We start from the raw sequence: 15,347 nt of genomic DNA, 5'->3' as shown, positions 1-15,347 counted from the left end.
TTTCCTCAGAATATTCCGAGGCTTTTCTGAGGAAACAGAAACCCTAAAAGAAAAGCCCTAAATCGTCGGAAAAATCTCGGACTATTCCGAGGAAATCCCTAAATCCTATTATCCCTCGCAATTTCCTCGGTATTCTTATATTAAAAAAAAAAGGCGATGCTACTCTGTTTCCGAGTCATCATCACCAGATGAATCTGAATCTGGATCTTGGTGAAACTCTCCAATCTCTGGTTCATCCTCTACGTGAACGACGGCTTCCTCTCCAAAGTCGGTTAAATCGACTACAAGGCCAACTGCAGCTAAATCTTCTGCTGCATTTAAGTTACCGGATGTGCTTGGTTGTAGTGGGTCTTCCAGCCCAGAACTTCCCTGAACTCGGCCTCTCGGGTTGAGTGATGTAACAGTGACTCATAGATCATCTCTATTCCTGACCCGGGGGTACTTGATATAACAAACGTGCAACATTTAAAAAATTATTTAATTTGTAAATAAGTGTTATTAATACACATGATGATGAATCATTATGAATAATTGATATATGTATATTTGATTACCTGATCGGCCTGAGAAGCAAGAATGAAAAGATCATAATATTGCAACTTTCGCCTCGAATGTACTAATGTAACACCAAATGCATCTGTTCTCACACCTCGATCTGGAGTGTTGTCGTACCAATCACAATAGAAAACAGTACAGCGCAATCCAACCATGCCCGGATACTTGATTTCCATAATCTCCCGTATGTTTCCGTAGTATACATCATCTCCAGATGCAGAACAAACGCCAGCATCATAATTCGTACTCGAACGTCTCCTCTTTTGAGTTGTGAATGCATATCCTCGAGTACAAAATCTCGGATATGACTTCACAACATACTCTGCTCCACGCACCATCTCGTGTATCCAATCGTCAAATGTTTCACCTCTGGTCATACCAGCAGACACCTATTAATAGCACATATATATGTTATATCAATATATGTGAATTAGTATAAATATGTGATAAATAATATTTTAATTTGTTTAAAGCACTCACATAAGTAAGCATCCATCCAGAAAATTCTCTCTGCTTCAGTTCTTCAAGTTCCTCCTCTGTGGCGTATCTATATTCGAACCGCTTTTCTGCCATGAAAATCCTGTACATATGTTGACAATAATATAATTAATTAAGATTTAAATTTCAACTTGTTAAAATAAAAATTTGTAAGCTAATTTATTTATCTCTCATATTGAAGAACATCTTCGCAGTTGGTGAGCAAATATGTTTGCAAATGACTGCGCTCCTGCTCAGTAAGTCGACGGTCCTTTGGTTTTCTGCTAAGTCGTCCAACATCTGTGAAGATGTTTGGAACCGTAACATGATATGTTGCCCGTTCGCCTCTATCATCATGCCGAGCAGGTCTTCTTTTTTTGGTCTGCGCTTCTGCTGGAAAGTAGAACTCGGCAAAGTTTGAAGTTTCTAAATTTATCATCTGTGCGATTATAGAACCTTCCACCCTACTATAATTTTTCACCATCTTCTTCAAATGGTACATATACCGCTCATACAAATACATCCATCTATACTGCACAAGACCACCAAGTTCCAATTCTCTTGCCAGGTGAATAACAAGATGCTCCATAACATCAAAAAATGATGGAGGAAATATCTTCTCAAGGTTGCACTGAATCACGACTATGTTAGTCTTCAAATTTTCAATACCTTCAAGAGTCACTGATCTTGTGCATAAATCGCGGAAGAAAGCACTAATCCCTGCAATTGCTTCATGAATATTCCGTGGTAATAGTTCCTTGAAGGCAAATGGAAGGAGGAGCTGCATTATTTCATGGCAATCGTGACTCTTCAAGCCGATAAACTTTCCTTCCTTTCTGTCGACACAGTTACGCAAATTAGATGCGTAACCGTCTGGAAATTCCACATCGTTTGAAATCCAATCAAAGAACGCATCTTTTCCCTCTGCATCAAGTCAGTATATGAGAAAAGGAGCCCTACCATTCTCATCAACATGAAGTTCTGAACGAGCACATATATCGAGTAAATCCAGTCTTGACTTCAAATTATCCTTTGTTTTACCTTGAATGTTAAGGATCGTGTTCATGAGATTGTCAAAAAAGTTCTTCTCAATATGCATGTCATCTAAATTATGCCTCAGTAGATGATCCTTCCAGTATGGCAGGTCCTAGAAAATACTCTTTTTGTGCCAGTTATGTAGCTCTCCAACCGCACTGACTCGAATGTTTTCATGTCCACCTACATCTGGCGTTCTTTCTGCATCAAAATACCTAAACTGCTTCAACAAATCTTTCCCACTAACTTCCTCAGGTGGACCATCAAACACCTGCTTGTTCTTCGTAAACGAAGTCATACTCCTGCGGTATGGATGATCAGGTGGTAGAAATCGTCTGTGACAGTCAAACCAACACGTTTTCCTTATGTTCTTTAGTTGGAAAGCATATGTGTCATCTTGACAATATGGACATGATAGCCTTCCATGTGTTGTCCATCCAGATAACATACCATATGCTGGAAAATCACTTATTGTCCACATAAGTACTGCCCGCATTTGAAAGTTTTCTTTACATGAAACATCGTATGTTTCAGCACCTTGAGCCCATAGTTGTTGCAACTCATATATTAGTGGCTGAAGAAACACATCAAGTGATCTCTTAGGATGCTCTGGTCCGGGAACGAGAATGGAGAGAAACAAAAACTCTCGTCGCAAGCACAAGTTTGGCGGTAAGTTGTATGGTGTAAGAATGACTGGCCATAGAGAATACTATCTTCCACTATTGCCAAACGGGCTGAAACCATCAGTACATAATCCAAGGTAGACATTTTTTCTCTCATACGCAAAGTCGGGATATTTTGATTAGAAATGCTTCCACGCTTTTGCATCTGAAGGATGTCTAATCTCACCATTTGTTGAATGCTCCGCATGCCATCTCATTGGTTGCGCTGTGCGTTCAGACTGATACAACCTCTGCAACCTTTCCGTCAAAGGCAAATACCACATCCTTTTAAATGGCACTGGAACTCTTCCACTTGTATCTTTATAACGAGCCTTTCCACAAAATTTGCATGTAATCCGCTCTTCATCCGCCCTCCAATAAATCATGCAGTTATCGCTGCATACATCTATTACCTGATACGATAAACCAAGACCAGCTACAAGTTTCTGAACCTCGTAGTATGAACCAGGGGCTACATTATCCTCCGGTAAAATACCTTTTACAAAATCAGCAATCACATCTACACAGTCTTCAGCCAAATTATAATATGTTTTAATGCCCATCAGTCTTGTTGCAGATGATAAAGCTGAATGACCATCTCTGCAACCTTCGTACAAGGGTTGCTTTCCAGCATCCAACATATCATAAAATCTCTTAGCTTCTGCATTGGGTAAATCTTCCCCTCTAAAATGATCATTTACCATCTGCTCAGTACCTACACCATAATCTACATCCATTCTAATTGGTTCTTCTAACCTAACCGCAGGCTGAGGTTCGCTAGTACTACCATATTCATAATCAGTTTCTCCATGATGATACCAAATTTTGTAACTTCGTGTAAACCCATTCAAATATAGATGAGTCCAAACATCCCACTCTTTAGTAATCTTTCTATTTTTACAATTAGAGCAAGGACATCTTAACATACCCGTTTCTGCTTCTGGTTGTCGTTGAACTAACCCCATGAATTCGGTTATACCTCGTTGGTATTCTTCCGTAAGCAATCTCGTGTTCGGATCCAAATGAGGTCGATCGATCCAAGAACGATAATAATTTGAAGAAGACATATTTTTTTCAATCAAATTCGTGTGTAAATATAGTATGTGAGAGGATGAAGAAATAGAGTGAATGAAGAGGTTGGGGGTGCGGGCATTTATAGATGAAATGCTGCCGACAGTACCGAGGAAATTCCGACGGAATACCGACGGCAACGGCTCTTTCCTCGGAATTTCTTCGGAATTTTTAAAATCCCCAACGGCTCTCCAAGGGCTATAATATATCCTCGGATATTCGTTGGTGTTTTCTGAGGAATATGCCTTCCTCGGTATTTCATCGGTATATTCCGAGGAAATTCCGAGAAACCCCAAAATTTGGGTTTTCTCGGAATTTCCTCGGAAATTCGTCGGAATATTCCGAGGATCTCATTTTCCGTCAGAATGTCCGTCAGAATTACGATGTTTTCTTGTAGTGTCATCGATTGAATCTTTCTTATGATTTGATTCTTAGAAGGGAGCAAGATGAAGACTATATATATATATATGTATGTATGTGTGGACGATGACTACTTGTGTTAAAAATATGAAGCTCTTGGAAACTTGTATTCGAAATTCATCTCATTGACCGTTGACTTTGTCTTAGTGTTTTCTATTCTATTTCTAACCGAACCGTGTATTATTCCGGTTAAGCATCAACAAAACTCGAATTTCTGGTATAACTTTTCGAACCAAATTAGTGTAGACGTGTATTCATATTAAGTTTATTAACATACTGTACCACTCTCTTTTTATTATTTATTTCTTACACAACAAAAATTTAGCACTATCAGCTTTTATTTTGTTCCTTTGACTCAACTGATATTCTTTTTCGACTAAAAACATTTTATTGATTAATATCATCTTTACAAAGTTACAAGATGTTTTAAAAGGGAAGGACAACAATGGAACCACATGACACATCCATTCCACATTAATATTTATAGCCTTCCTAGCTAATTTATCAGTACATTTATTAGTGTGCCTCTTCTTATGAACAAAAATGACATTATGAAACATAGTTTTCCAATTTTCTTACCCCTTTCTATATAGCAAAGTCATGATGGAGACATTAATCATTCTTGAATCATTTTTAACTTCCATTTGGCCAATTGAAATGGTATCATGCATGTTTAAATATATTTAAAAGTCTGAAAAGTGAGGTATTCAACGATTATATTTTTCTTCAAAAATTAGTCTGGTGGTATAAGCAGGGGCGTCCCTGAGGAGAGCCATTTGAAACATGGGTTTGGGGCTCCTGTTATTAAAAGGCCCCCATTTTTCAAAATTATTTATATGTTTTTTTTGAATGATTAAAAAAATATTTATATGCATAAGTAATCAAAATTGAATAACAGACAGATATTTAGTGGAACTTACATAAAATAAACCTTCTCTCTTCCCACATTTACGGTTCTTTTAGTTTTTTTTGTTTGATAATTAGTTTTTTTCTTCTATTTTGTTAAAAAAAAAATTCATTGCTCATCAATTTTAAATTATCAGATATGTTAGAAGGGCCCCATTTTTCATTTGTTTAGAGCCCCACTTTTTTCAGACCGCCCCTGGGTACAAGTAAGTTTACATTACATCTGGTTAATGGAAGAAAACAAAAGCAAAAAAAAAAAAATTGAAATTAACTTTTTAAGAAGCCATTCCGTTTACGTAGTTAATTTTTGAGTAATCAAAGTTATATTTGAAGATTTGATTTACAAGACTTTCTCAATAGTAACGTAGTTATACTAAAAAAAAATTATCTAGAAAACCATAAAATTTAGATTTACATATATAATGGTTATATTCACCTTATTACGATCCATTAATTATGATTACAAATTTTTATCTCATTAAGGAGATCACACTTAAAACCTTACATTCACAATTTAAAACCTTGCATGCACAATTTATTCTCGGACCCGCATAAATTCACTATTACATCACTAATATACAGCCTTTAACCTCCACACCCGCCACAACCGCCGCAACCACCGCAACCTCCACATCCTCCTCCACCATCTCCACCACCATCACAGTCTCCTCCACCTTCCCCGCCTCCTCCACCCCCACTAATTTCATCGGAGGTTCCGGTGGTTACAGCCGTAGCTACAACGGCTGTGGTGTCAGCAGTGCCTGTCAAAACAACAAGCCCTCCATCTCTTGCGACACTGCTTCTACCTTTTTCAACGTCTCTTACCGGCGGACGCGGTGGAGGAGACCACGTTTTTTTCTTTTTGCGGTTTTGAATATAACATAAGATAAGAACAACCGCGATTATAGCGACGCAGCCACATACTATAAGAGCAATAATGTAACCTTTCATTGTTTCTTTTCTTCTTTTTTTTTTTGGGAAACTGAATGCAAAATTATGACTTTTGGTGGCCTTTTATATAGATCTAAGTTGTCGTATACTTTGAAAATGTATAGAAGGTTATAGCATAACCTAAACATTTTAAATTGGTTTATGAAAATTACAAGCAATTGCAAAGGAATTTTCAAATGTACTAGCAAAATTAATAAGCGTGACATTTTCTTCTTGATAACTTTTTCTTTCCAAGAAAAAAAAAACGTACGTGACAACTTAATCACTTTGTTTCTTTGACCATAAACTCAAAGATTAAGTCTGAAACAACTAATCTTCACTAAGTCAGCTGTTACGGGTCTGTGGGTATATCAAAATGTTCAAACAATGAGATCACCATAATAGGTTGGATAATTGAAAGTCATTCCAAAGCGCGTCCATGACAATACATACACTGATAAACTATTATTTGTATAATCTTTACTTCTCATTCATTAAATAAATTATGTTTAGAAAATAAATATGTAAAGTTCTACTCCCTATGTTTTATATTAAGTGTCATTTTGACCTTGTGCACACAAATTAAGGAAACAATTAATTTTGTATATTTCCTATATAAAAACACAATTACCTATGCACCTAACCATATTTCAACCAATAGAAAAATAAATTATTGCATAAAATTAATAAATTTTGCATTGAAAATCGAAAACGACACTTATTTTGTAACGAAAAAATTTCTCTACAACGACACTTAATATGAAACAGAGAGAGTATAATATAATAAATTTCTGATAATTTCCGTACCATTAATTTGGCATAGTTAATTTTTTTAACTTAAAAGCTTCCTAGTATTTTAATTTTAGTTACCAGCTTATTATTATTTAATTAGTCTACATGACTAACTTTAACTAAATTTTTATTAGAGGATACTAATATTTCCACTAAATATGAGAAATAACAGGATCAACATAAATTAACGAGTTAAACTAATAGGAGGATAGATACAACTTGAACAAACACAAATAAGGAGTACCATGTTTAGAATTAAAAGTTTGTGCAGCAACAATGAATCATTTATGGATCCAGTAGCATAACTTAAAATGACTCATTTGAAATTCGATTTCCAGAACTTTGTCTTTGCATAGAATACATGAAACTAACTAACTTATATAGTAATTTAATATTTGATTTCCATTCTAATGATCTATACAATTAAGGCAGAATCCTATATGCCATTGATTTTATAATTATTTACAAAGTCATGTCACTTTCTTTTTAATTTAACATAATTTATTAAAGATATAATTTGAATGGAAAAATATTCATGGGACCCACTGCCTATATTCATTCACGTTTCCTATTCTTTTAAATCATTAATTATCATTTTTAAAAGCATAATTATATTTCCTAAAAGTTATTTAAAAACAAATAAGTTCAACATTATTTTTAATAAAAACACACTTCCAATGTAATTTAAATATCTAAAAATCAATTTCGGAATTTTACTGAAAATATTTTAAATGCCTTTTTAATAGTTAGCCAACATATATATATATATATATGAAATATGAACTTATAATATTTACAACAATAGATTATTTATAGTATAAATTAAATTAGATTTTCAAATTAAAAAAATCCCGTGCTTTTAAAGCGCGGATTAAAATCTAGTAAATTAGGTTAAAATAAGTCACAAACACAAGAAGTTATCATTACAAAACGAATTATCGAATTATAATCTTTTAACCGCCTCCACCACCACAACCGCCACCATTTCACTGTGGATGTCTCTACCTCCCTCCACTTTCTCTGCCGCCTTACCTCTACTCGATGCCGTGCCTAGACTTAGGGGCCTAAGACGATTGTAATTTTTTACCAATATTTCATTTTTTTTTATAAATGTGATTTAATTTTAATTAATTTTATTTATTATGAATCATTATTCTATATTTCAAAACTTTAGTATCACTGAAAACAACGTACAATATTTTTGAGAATTGTTTTAACAAATGATTTACCATAGTATTTTTTAAATAAGAAAAATAATTTATTTTGCATACTAATTATTACTCGTATGATATTAGCCTGTAAATCTAAAATTTTAACATAAAGATATTATAATACATACATTTTCTTCAAATAGTATTATAAATCATAACCTTCAATCATACAATCTATTTATAGAGGTAAAAAACTCAACATAAATCATTTTATCCAAATAAATTAAATATTTTCTATTAAAGGCGGAATCCTTAGTTTTACAAAATTGAGTGGCGCAAATGCCTTTTTGCATAAATGAAGGCACGTCCCTGCTTCTGCTCCTTCATTCCGACGCTTCTTAGGACCGTCTAAAATAAATGTGGAACCCATTGGGCAAATCTAATCTTTTAGCAATAGTTTTTTGGTTTTTTTTTTCTCAAAAACGTTTAGCGTATTTTAAAACTATTTATATTAAATTTTAAGAATAAATTTAGTTAGATAAAAATTGAGTTGAATATATATATATATCTAAAGATTATCATTAAAAGTGATTTTATTTATTAAAAAAAATCGATTAAAATAAATTTTGAAAATTTAGGCTTTTAACTGTGGGTCCTGGGGTGATTACATTGATAGCCATGCTATCTAAGCCAGCACTGGGTTTAGTCGGCTTTACAACAACAAAGCCTCCATGTTTCTTTCCTTTTTTCACATCCCGCTACTTTTTCTTCTTGCCCTGAAGCAACAACATAACATTCGACACATTATTATCCAATTTAGCAAATGTCAATTACAGTGATCTAATTATATAAAAGAAGGTTAGAGAGACACCTAAGATGCCAAGTCAGAAATTCGAATGCTATTGTTACCACACGTGTTTTGCTGCACTTCATTAATTCGAGAATTTGATGGGCTTTTACGTGAAAATATGTGGGCTTGAATTTAACGTTATTTGGTCTCACAAAAAAAAGGTTAGTCGATCTAGGTTAGGGTCTTTACGTGTCCTAACAGTTCATCATCTTCATCGGCCGCCATGACGATCAAAGTTCAGAACACGCCTCTTACCAGACGAAAGCGTAACGTCTACGCTTTCATTCAATTTGTGGCATTTACGTTCTCATTGACTCCATCAAACCACGACTCCACTAACTCAGCATTCAAAAAGATCATCGTCTTCCTCAGTTTATGAGGGAAATGGTTGCTTGCCGATTGTTCAAGCGTTGGACAAGTGATTTTGTATTCCTCAGTTTCTAACTTTTAAGCATAGAGAAACTTTTAGGACTGACGGGTTATTGTTCGGATCCGAGACGAGTGATTGGATCTGAGTGATTGGATCTCGATAGACGAAGATTTACAGCCCGGATCCTATAACGCTGCTGCAGTGAAACGATTCAAGGCTTAGTTAAGACGCAAAGAGATCTCTGTATATGGTATGAAAATCAGGAATCGATTCAAGTGATGCGGATAAGAATAACCATAGCTGCTTCTTAAAAGAAGGACATGTCATTTCAACAATGGTTCAAGGGTCCGGTGTGCCTGTTAAAATTTCTCCAACACTGTTCCGTCTCCTTTCTTTCGACATCTCCATTGACGGTTCCGACTATGTGCTTTCTCTTCTTACGATAGATTCTCAGGTACGGGTCACATATTGCTTTGGATATGGTGACTCATGTTTTATCTCCCTACTGAAGAAGTTTCATTCTCGCTCTCTGTGTAAGTTATGCAGTTGTGCAGCCCGACTTTTGAAAAATGTGGAATTCGTTTTGTCTTCTTCCTAAGCATGACTGTATGTTGTATGGTGCGTATCTTCATGTTATAAAAATTGAGAGAAAGTCTTGATTTTTTGTTTGTTAATGTGGATTCAAACTATTTACCCCACTAAACATAACACTGTATTTTATCTAGGAGTGCACTACCCTCCAAAACTTCACTTGGACGTTCACATGGCAGACATAATAAGCACTGGTGTAAGTGTCTCACCCTTCCACCACGTCGTTATAAACTCGACTTCGAAGTCCTGTGTTCACAAAAGAAGTCTCATTTGGGTCTTCAGTCGCTTTTTAACAAGTGCTCGAGGGTGTATGATGAGATGTTAGTACCTAGGCTTGCAGTTTGTTTAGTTTTTTCGGATTCTTTTAGCCATTGCAAGGTTTGAGATTGAGATTAGTTTTAATTAGATAAGAGTTTGTACAATGCAGCTGGGAAATACAGAGTATCCATTGCATATTACAGAAGCATATGTTGATTTCGAGACTGAATCATTATTGCACGAAGCCATCAATGTTGCTGCAAAACATTATGTTCTTGAGTGAATTTTTATGAGACAAGTGAGTCATTTTCTGTTCCTCTTTGGCTGGATTCTCATACCTCCTAATGGAGTGAGGGTTGCTATGGAAATGCAAGCTGAAGCTAAAGTAAAAATGGAGGCCATAAGGTAAAATTGCATTGCTTAACTTTGAAAATTTTATGTTTTCTGATTAAACAATTTGCCTGGTGCAGCTCAAGAATATAGAACAAAACCTGCTTATTATGTGTATCAAAATCTGTTTAACTAACTTGAATAAGGAAGCCCAAGCGCATTTCAACATAGTTGATAGTAAGAAAAGTTGTTTTTTTTTTTGTTATCTTCATATTTGGGATTCAAAACAGATTTCACAACAATGTCTTTTTTTTTTTTTAGTTACCTTTTTCTGTTCCAAGCTTAACTGGGTCTGCTTGATGCTTATAATGTATAAAACGCCATCTGCTCAAGAGTTTATACACACAAATTCCGTAAGAGATTCGAAGTTTGGATTTGATCCTCTGCCTGAGGGTTAATCTCCTCATTTTTCATCTTATAAATACATAATAGTTTTGAAAAAAAAAAAAATTCTTTAAGCTTATCGTATGTTCATTGATTCTGTATTGTTCTGATACATATACACACTCTTTTTATATACTCTTTGTTATAGAGTCAAAACATTGTAAAGAAAACTAAACTTCTTTACAACAAACAAGTTAAATATAAAACGATGGTAAAATATAAAGAATATCAACCATATCAAAAGAAAGTGAATTTTAACTTATGCACAAATTGGCAGAAATTTTGCTTCGTTTTATATATTTATGATTAAGTGGAGAGAGATAACCTGCAAACGTTCCCAAAGGGCCTCATACTAAGCGGAATTGAACGTGGCGTACCCAGAAAAAAAATAACCTTCTTTTATATATATTTATTTTATATATATTGATCTTTTCAAACTAGAAAAGGTTATTGACAAATTAATGAAAATATTTTTTTACAACAAATAAGTTTGTGGAAAGATATAAAGTATAACAATGACCCGAATAATTCACATATAATATAAACATACATATAAACAGTGTTAAACAAAAAACAATGAAATTTATTTTTACAGCAGTCAAGTTTTTAAAAATGGTAAAATTTACAGAAAAATAACATCAAATACTGCGGACTACCTCTTATGATTTTTAGCAAAAACAACGGTACCGAATAATAAATATATTTTAAGATAATTTTCACAAATTGAATATAAATTAAATATTATTTTTTTCTTACATGTGGGGGGCTATCCTAGTTATTGATAAATGTCAACAATAAATGTATAAGCATTGTTATAAGTTGTCTGAATACTGATACCAACATGTGATTTAAAAGCCCTTTAATATAAGCCCAAACTGCCGTGAAAGCATGACAACTATATAATATGTAAAATTACTGTATACATAAATAATATGTTAATGAAAGGTAAAAGAAAGTGCACAGTTCAGTCCTGCGAGCAGAAAAGTGGCCCGGACTTCGCTTCTTGATTAATACTAAGAGTCAAACAGAGAATGAGATGCACATTTACACTTAGGCCTCGGAAACATCAGAGAATGAGTTCGCTATAGAAAACTCTGTCTTGAATTATAATTTTGTTAGTAATTTATTAATTTGATGTTCGGCACGTTTTGCGTTAGCAGTTAGGTCGTTAGGCGCTTAGCGACTAATGTCGGTCAAAGTTGCTCGATCTTACCTAATCAAAATTACTATCGTGTGGGATGGCACAATATAGCAACTGTAAAGATGGATTGATTACAACAAACCACTCGTTAAATCTTACAAACACATTATATTACACTGTTCACAACACATACAAGAAATTAGGGAATTAGTTTTAAAAACCACTAATTTGCCATATCTGAATCGGCTTAGATTCTTATATAATTGACCAAAATCTACGGAATTAATCAAACATCATCTTCAATTAGTTCTTTAATTAATCTCCACCTCCACAACCGCCACAACCACCACCGCAACCTCCGTCACCGCCTCCACAACAACATCCTCCTCCTCCTCCTGAATCTCCTTTATCCGAACGCTTTTTACTCGGCCTCAAAACGACAAGTGATCCATCTTTCTTTCCTTTTTTACCATTTTTCACATCTTGTGGCTCTTTCTCATTGCGGCTGAGGAAACAACATAACATTCGAATCATCGCAATCGTATTTAGAAGTTCAATCACAGATTGTAACGAAGGTCACAATTGTCGAGTTTTTTCCTTCTTCTGATTTTCTGAATATTGATACAAGCTATATGACATTGTGTCAATTTATATATCATATTCCCCAATCGCCGTACACTTGATAATGTATTTATGCATTTGTTTAGAATCCCTTATATATTAATTGATAAACATTACAACGTTGTTTTGTAATGTAAACATTACACCATGAGAATGAAAATCATAATTATTAGAGAAATTAGTTGGTCCATCTTAACTTATAATATATTTTTTATTAAATTAACTATTAAATTGATAAATAGTGTACAAAAGAATATTCTCTCACTTTTCTTAAATAAAATCTACAGAATTGTCTAATATGATTAACGTATATATGACAATCAATTATTATGAATAATAAATATTTGATAATAATTTTTGTATCTTAGCTCTTTTTGTTTAATTTTATATCATTAAAAGATATTAAACAACCACATTAATCATATAATAAATTTTTTTTTACTTATATGTTATATTTTGAATTTTTAAAACGACTATAAATTACTAAAAACGTTAAATGTGTCACAATAAAATTTTCTCAGTTAGACTCTCGAGAACCAAAACCTTCTCCTAGACATTCCTCAGGGGCAGAGGTAGATCACACCACCTCGGAAAGTGATCAATGGTTTAATTTTTTTTGGTAATAACAAGATACAAATGACTATAAATCGTATGAATATGAAGTCTCATTTATCCAGAGAAAGCCCCTAGACCAGATGGGATGACAGCCCTATTTTATCAGAAGTTTTGGGATATTGTCAAAGAGGATTTAACTCGTATGGTTAATCAGTTTCTTTTTGACGAAACAATGGCTCAGGGGCTAAATGACACCAATATCTGCCTAATTCCTAAAACGGATAAGCCCAACGAAATGACAAAGTTTAGACCAATCAGCCTATGTAACGTCACCTACAAGATTATATCTAAGGTCTTATGCTAAAGATTAAAGAAGATTCTTCCACAACGAATATCTGAAACCCAGTCAGCCTTTGTTGCGGGTAGACAGATTACTGATAATATAATGATAGCCCAGGAGATGTTCCACGCACTGAGAACAAAGCCAGCTGGGAGAGTCAAGAGAATGACCATTAAAACGGATATGAGTAAAGCGTATGATAGAATGGAATGGTCTTTCATTGAGGCGGTTATGCGGAAGATGGGTTTCTCAGAGATTTGGATTGGCTGGATTATGTGATGCATCACCTCGGTTAAGTATAAAGTCCTGATGAACGGGGAACCAAAGGGAAATATTGTTCCAGGGAGAGGTTTACGTCAAGGAAATCCTTTGTCTCCTTTCATATTTATTCTATGCACGGAAGCGCTCGTTAGCTTTCTAAATCATGCAGAGAATCAAGGGAAGATAACGGGGATGCGAGTCGCACGCGCTAGCCCCTCGGTATCGCACATTCTCTTTGCTGATGATAGCCTTTTCTTCTATAAGGCGGAGCTCCGTGAATGTGAAAAGTTATGAAAGTAGTCGGGAAGTATGGAAAAGCGTCAGGTCAATGTATTAATTTTGATAAATCTTCATTATTCTTTGGTAAGAGGATTGCAGTGAATGACAGACAGCAAATCAAAGACACTCTTGGAATCCATAATGAAGGGGGAATGGGAACATACTTGGGAATACCAGAGGATATTAGCGGATCTAAGTGCAAGCTCTTCGCTTTCCTAAAAGAAAAACTATTACATAGAGTGAATGGTTGGACAGGTGGCTATCGAAAGGAGGGAAGGAAGTTTTGATCAAATCTATTCTCCTAGCTCTACATATGCCATGTCAAGCTTTTTACTCCCTTTGGAGATTTTCGAGAACCTTGCAAGTGCCATAGCACAATTCTGGTGGAGCTCAAACCCACCAAAACGAGGGATTCACTGGGCTAAATGGGAAAAGATGTGTGCTCCCAGAGAGGAAGGTGGAGTTGGATTCCGCATGATCTATGAATTTAATTTAGCTCTGCTAGCAAAGCAGCTATGGCGTCTTGTTCAATACCCGGATTCATTAGTAGCGAGAGTACTTAAGGGAAAATATTACCGTCTCATTTCGCCCCTGCGAATTGCCACGGTGGATAACTCATCTTATGTGTGGACAAGTATTTCAGCGGCGAAGAAGCTTTTACTTTTGGGTATCAGGAGTAAAGTGCATTCAGGATATGAAATCAATGTCTGGCAGGATCCGTGGATTCCTTCGACGCCAGCAAGGCCGGCCTGACCCAGGGCCCCAGTGGTAAATCCAAAGATGCTTGTAAGTAGCCTTATTAACTTTGAATAAAAGGAATGGGACGCTCGGATACTGGCACAGTATGTTGATCAAGAGAATATACAGTTGATTATGAGTTTGGCCATAAGCCCGACCCATCGAAGGGATTCTTTCTGCTGGAGTTACACTAAAAGTGGCCAATACACTGTTAAGTCTGGGTATTAGGTTGCTACAAATATTTTGAAAGCGGAGGAGGAAACATAAGATTTACAGCCTAGCATAACGGAACTTCAAGCCTTTGCTTGGAAAGTGAACGCACCTTAGAAAATTCGTCATCTTATATGACAATTAATTTTAGGGCAGGTAGCAGTAACAAGGAATTTAATACGTCGGAATATGCGGTGTGATAACTACTGCCCAAGATGTGGAGAGCCAGAGGAAAATGTTATCCACACGATCTTTGAATGTCCCCCAACATTATAAGCATGGGAGCTATCATCAACGCCGTCAAGTTCCCACGTTTTCCCTATATCAAGTATGTACGCCAATATGGATTATCTTTTCTGG

General features: G+C 35.1%; 2 protein-coding genes and 1 long non-coding RNA gene across 5 annotated transcripts; 2 read left to right on the top strand and 1 right to left on the bottom strand.

The window, feature by feature from the left end:
- Window positions 1–5,711: 5,711 nt before the first annotated feature.
- On the bottom strand, window positions 5,712–6,077 carry LOC106350504 (chorion class high-cysteine HCB protein 13). The gene has a single exon (XM_013790382.3). It carries the CDS (start codon window positions 6,075–6,077, stop codon window positions 5,712–5,714), a length of 366 nt encoding a protein of 121 aa, XP_013645836.1.
- Window positions 6,078–8,662: 2,585 nt separating this feature from the next.
- LOC106351965 lies at window positions 8,663–10,628 on the top strand. 3 transcript variants are annotated; one of them, XR_002659957.2, is made up of 3 exons: window positions 8,680–9,837; window positions 9,945–10,473; window positions 10,539–10,628. It is a non-coding gene; the product is annotated as an uncharacterized LOC106351965 (long non-coding RNA). The 3 variants fall into 3 exon arrangements; XR_007325018.1 differs by having other exon boundaries at window positions 8,682–9,673; window positions 9,766–9,837; window positions 9,945–10,628; XR_002659956.2 differs by having other exon boundaries at window positions 8,663–9,837; window positions 9,945–10,628.
- Window positions 10,629–14,282: 3,654 nt separating this feature from the next.
- On the top strand, window positions 14,283–14,792 carry LOC125588387 (uncharacterized mitochondrial protein AtMg00310-like). The gene has a single exon (XM_048759704.1). The coding sequence runs from the start codon at window positions 14,283–14,285 to the stop codon at window positions 14,790–14,792; it is 510 nt and encodes a 169-aa protein (XP_048615661.1).
- The last annotated feature ends 555 nt before the right edge of the window (window positions 14,793–15,347 follow it).

Source organism: Brassica napus, chromosome C6, assembly GCF_020379485.1.
Source record: "Brassica napus cultivar Da-Ae chromosome C6, Da-Ae, whole genome shotgun sequence".
Classification (NCBI taxonomy): domain Eukaryota; kingdom Viridiplantae; phylum Streptophyta; class Magnoliopsida; order Brassicales; family Brassicaceae; genus Brassica; species Brassica napus.
The sequence above is the reverse complement of the archived record's forward strand: the minus strand, read 5'-3'. Positions and strand labels throughout refer to the sequence as shown.

Excerpts from the sequence above, each read along its gene's own strand:
- LOC125588387 (XM_048759704.1), top strand. The coding sequence starts at position 14,283 with ATGGTTGGACAGGTGGCTATCGAAAGGAGGGAAGGAAGTTTTGATCAA.
- LOC106350504 (XM_013790382.3), bottom strand. The coding sequence starts at position 6,077 with ATGAAAGGTTACATTATTGCTCTTATAGTATGTGGCTGCGTCGCTATA.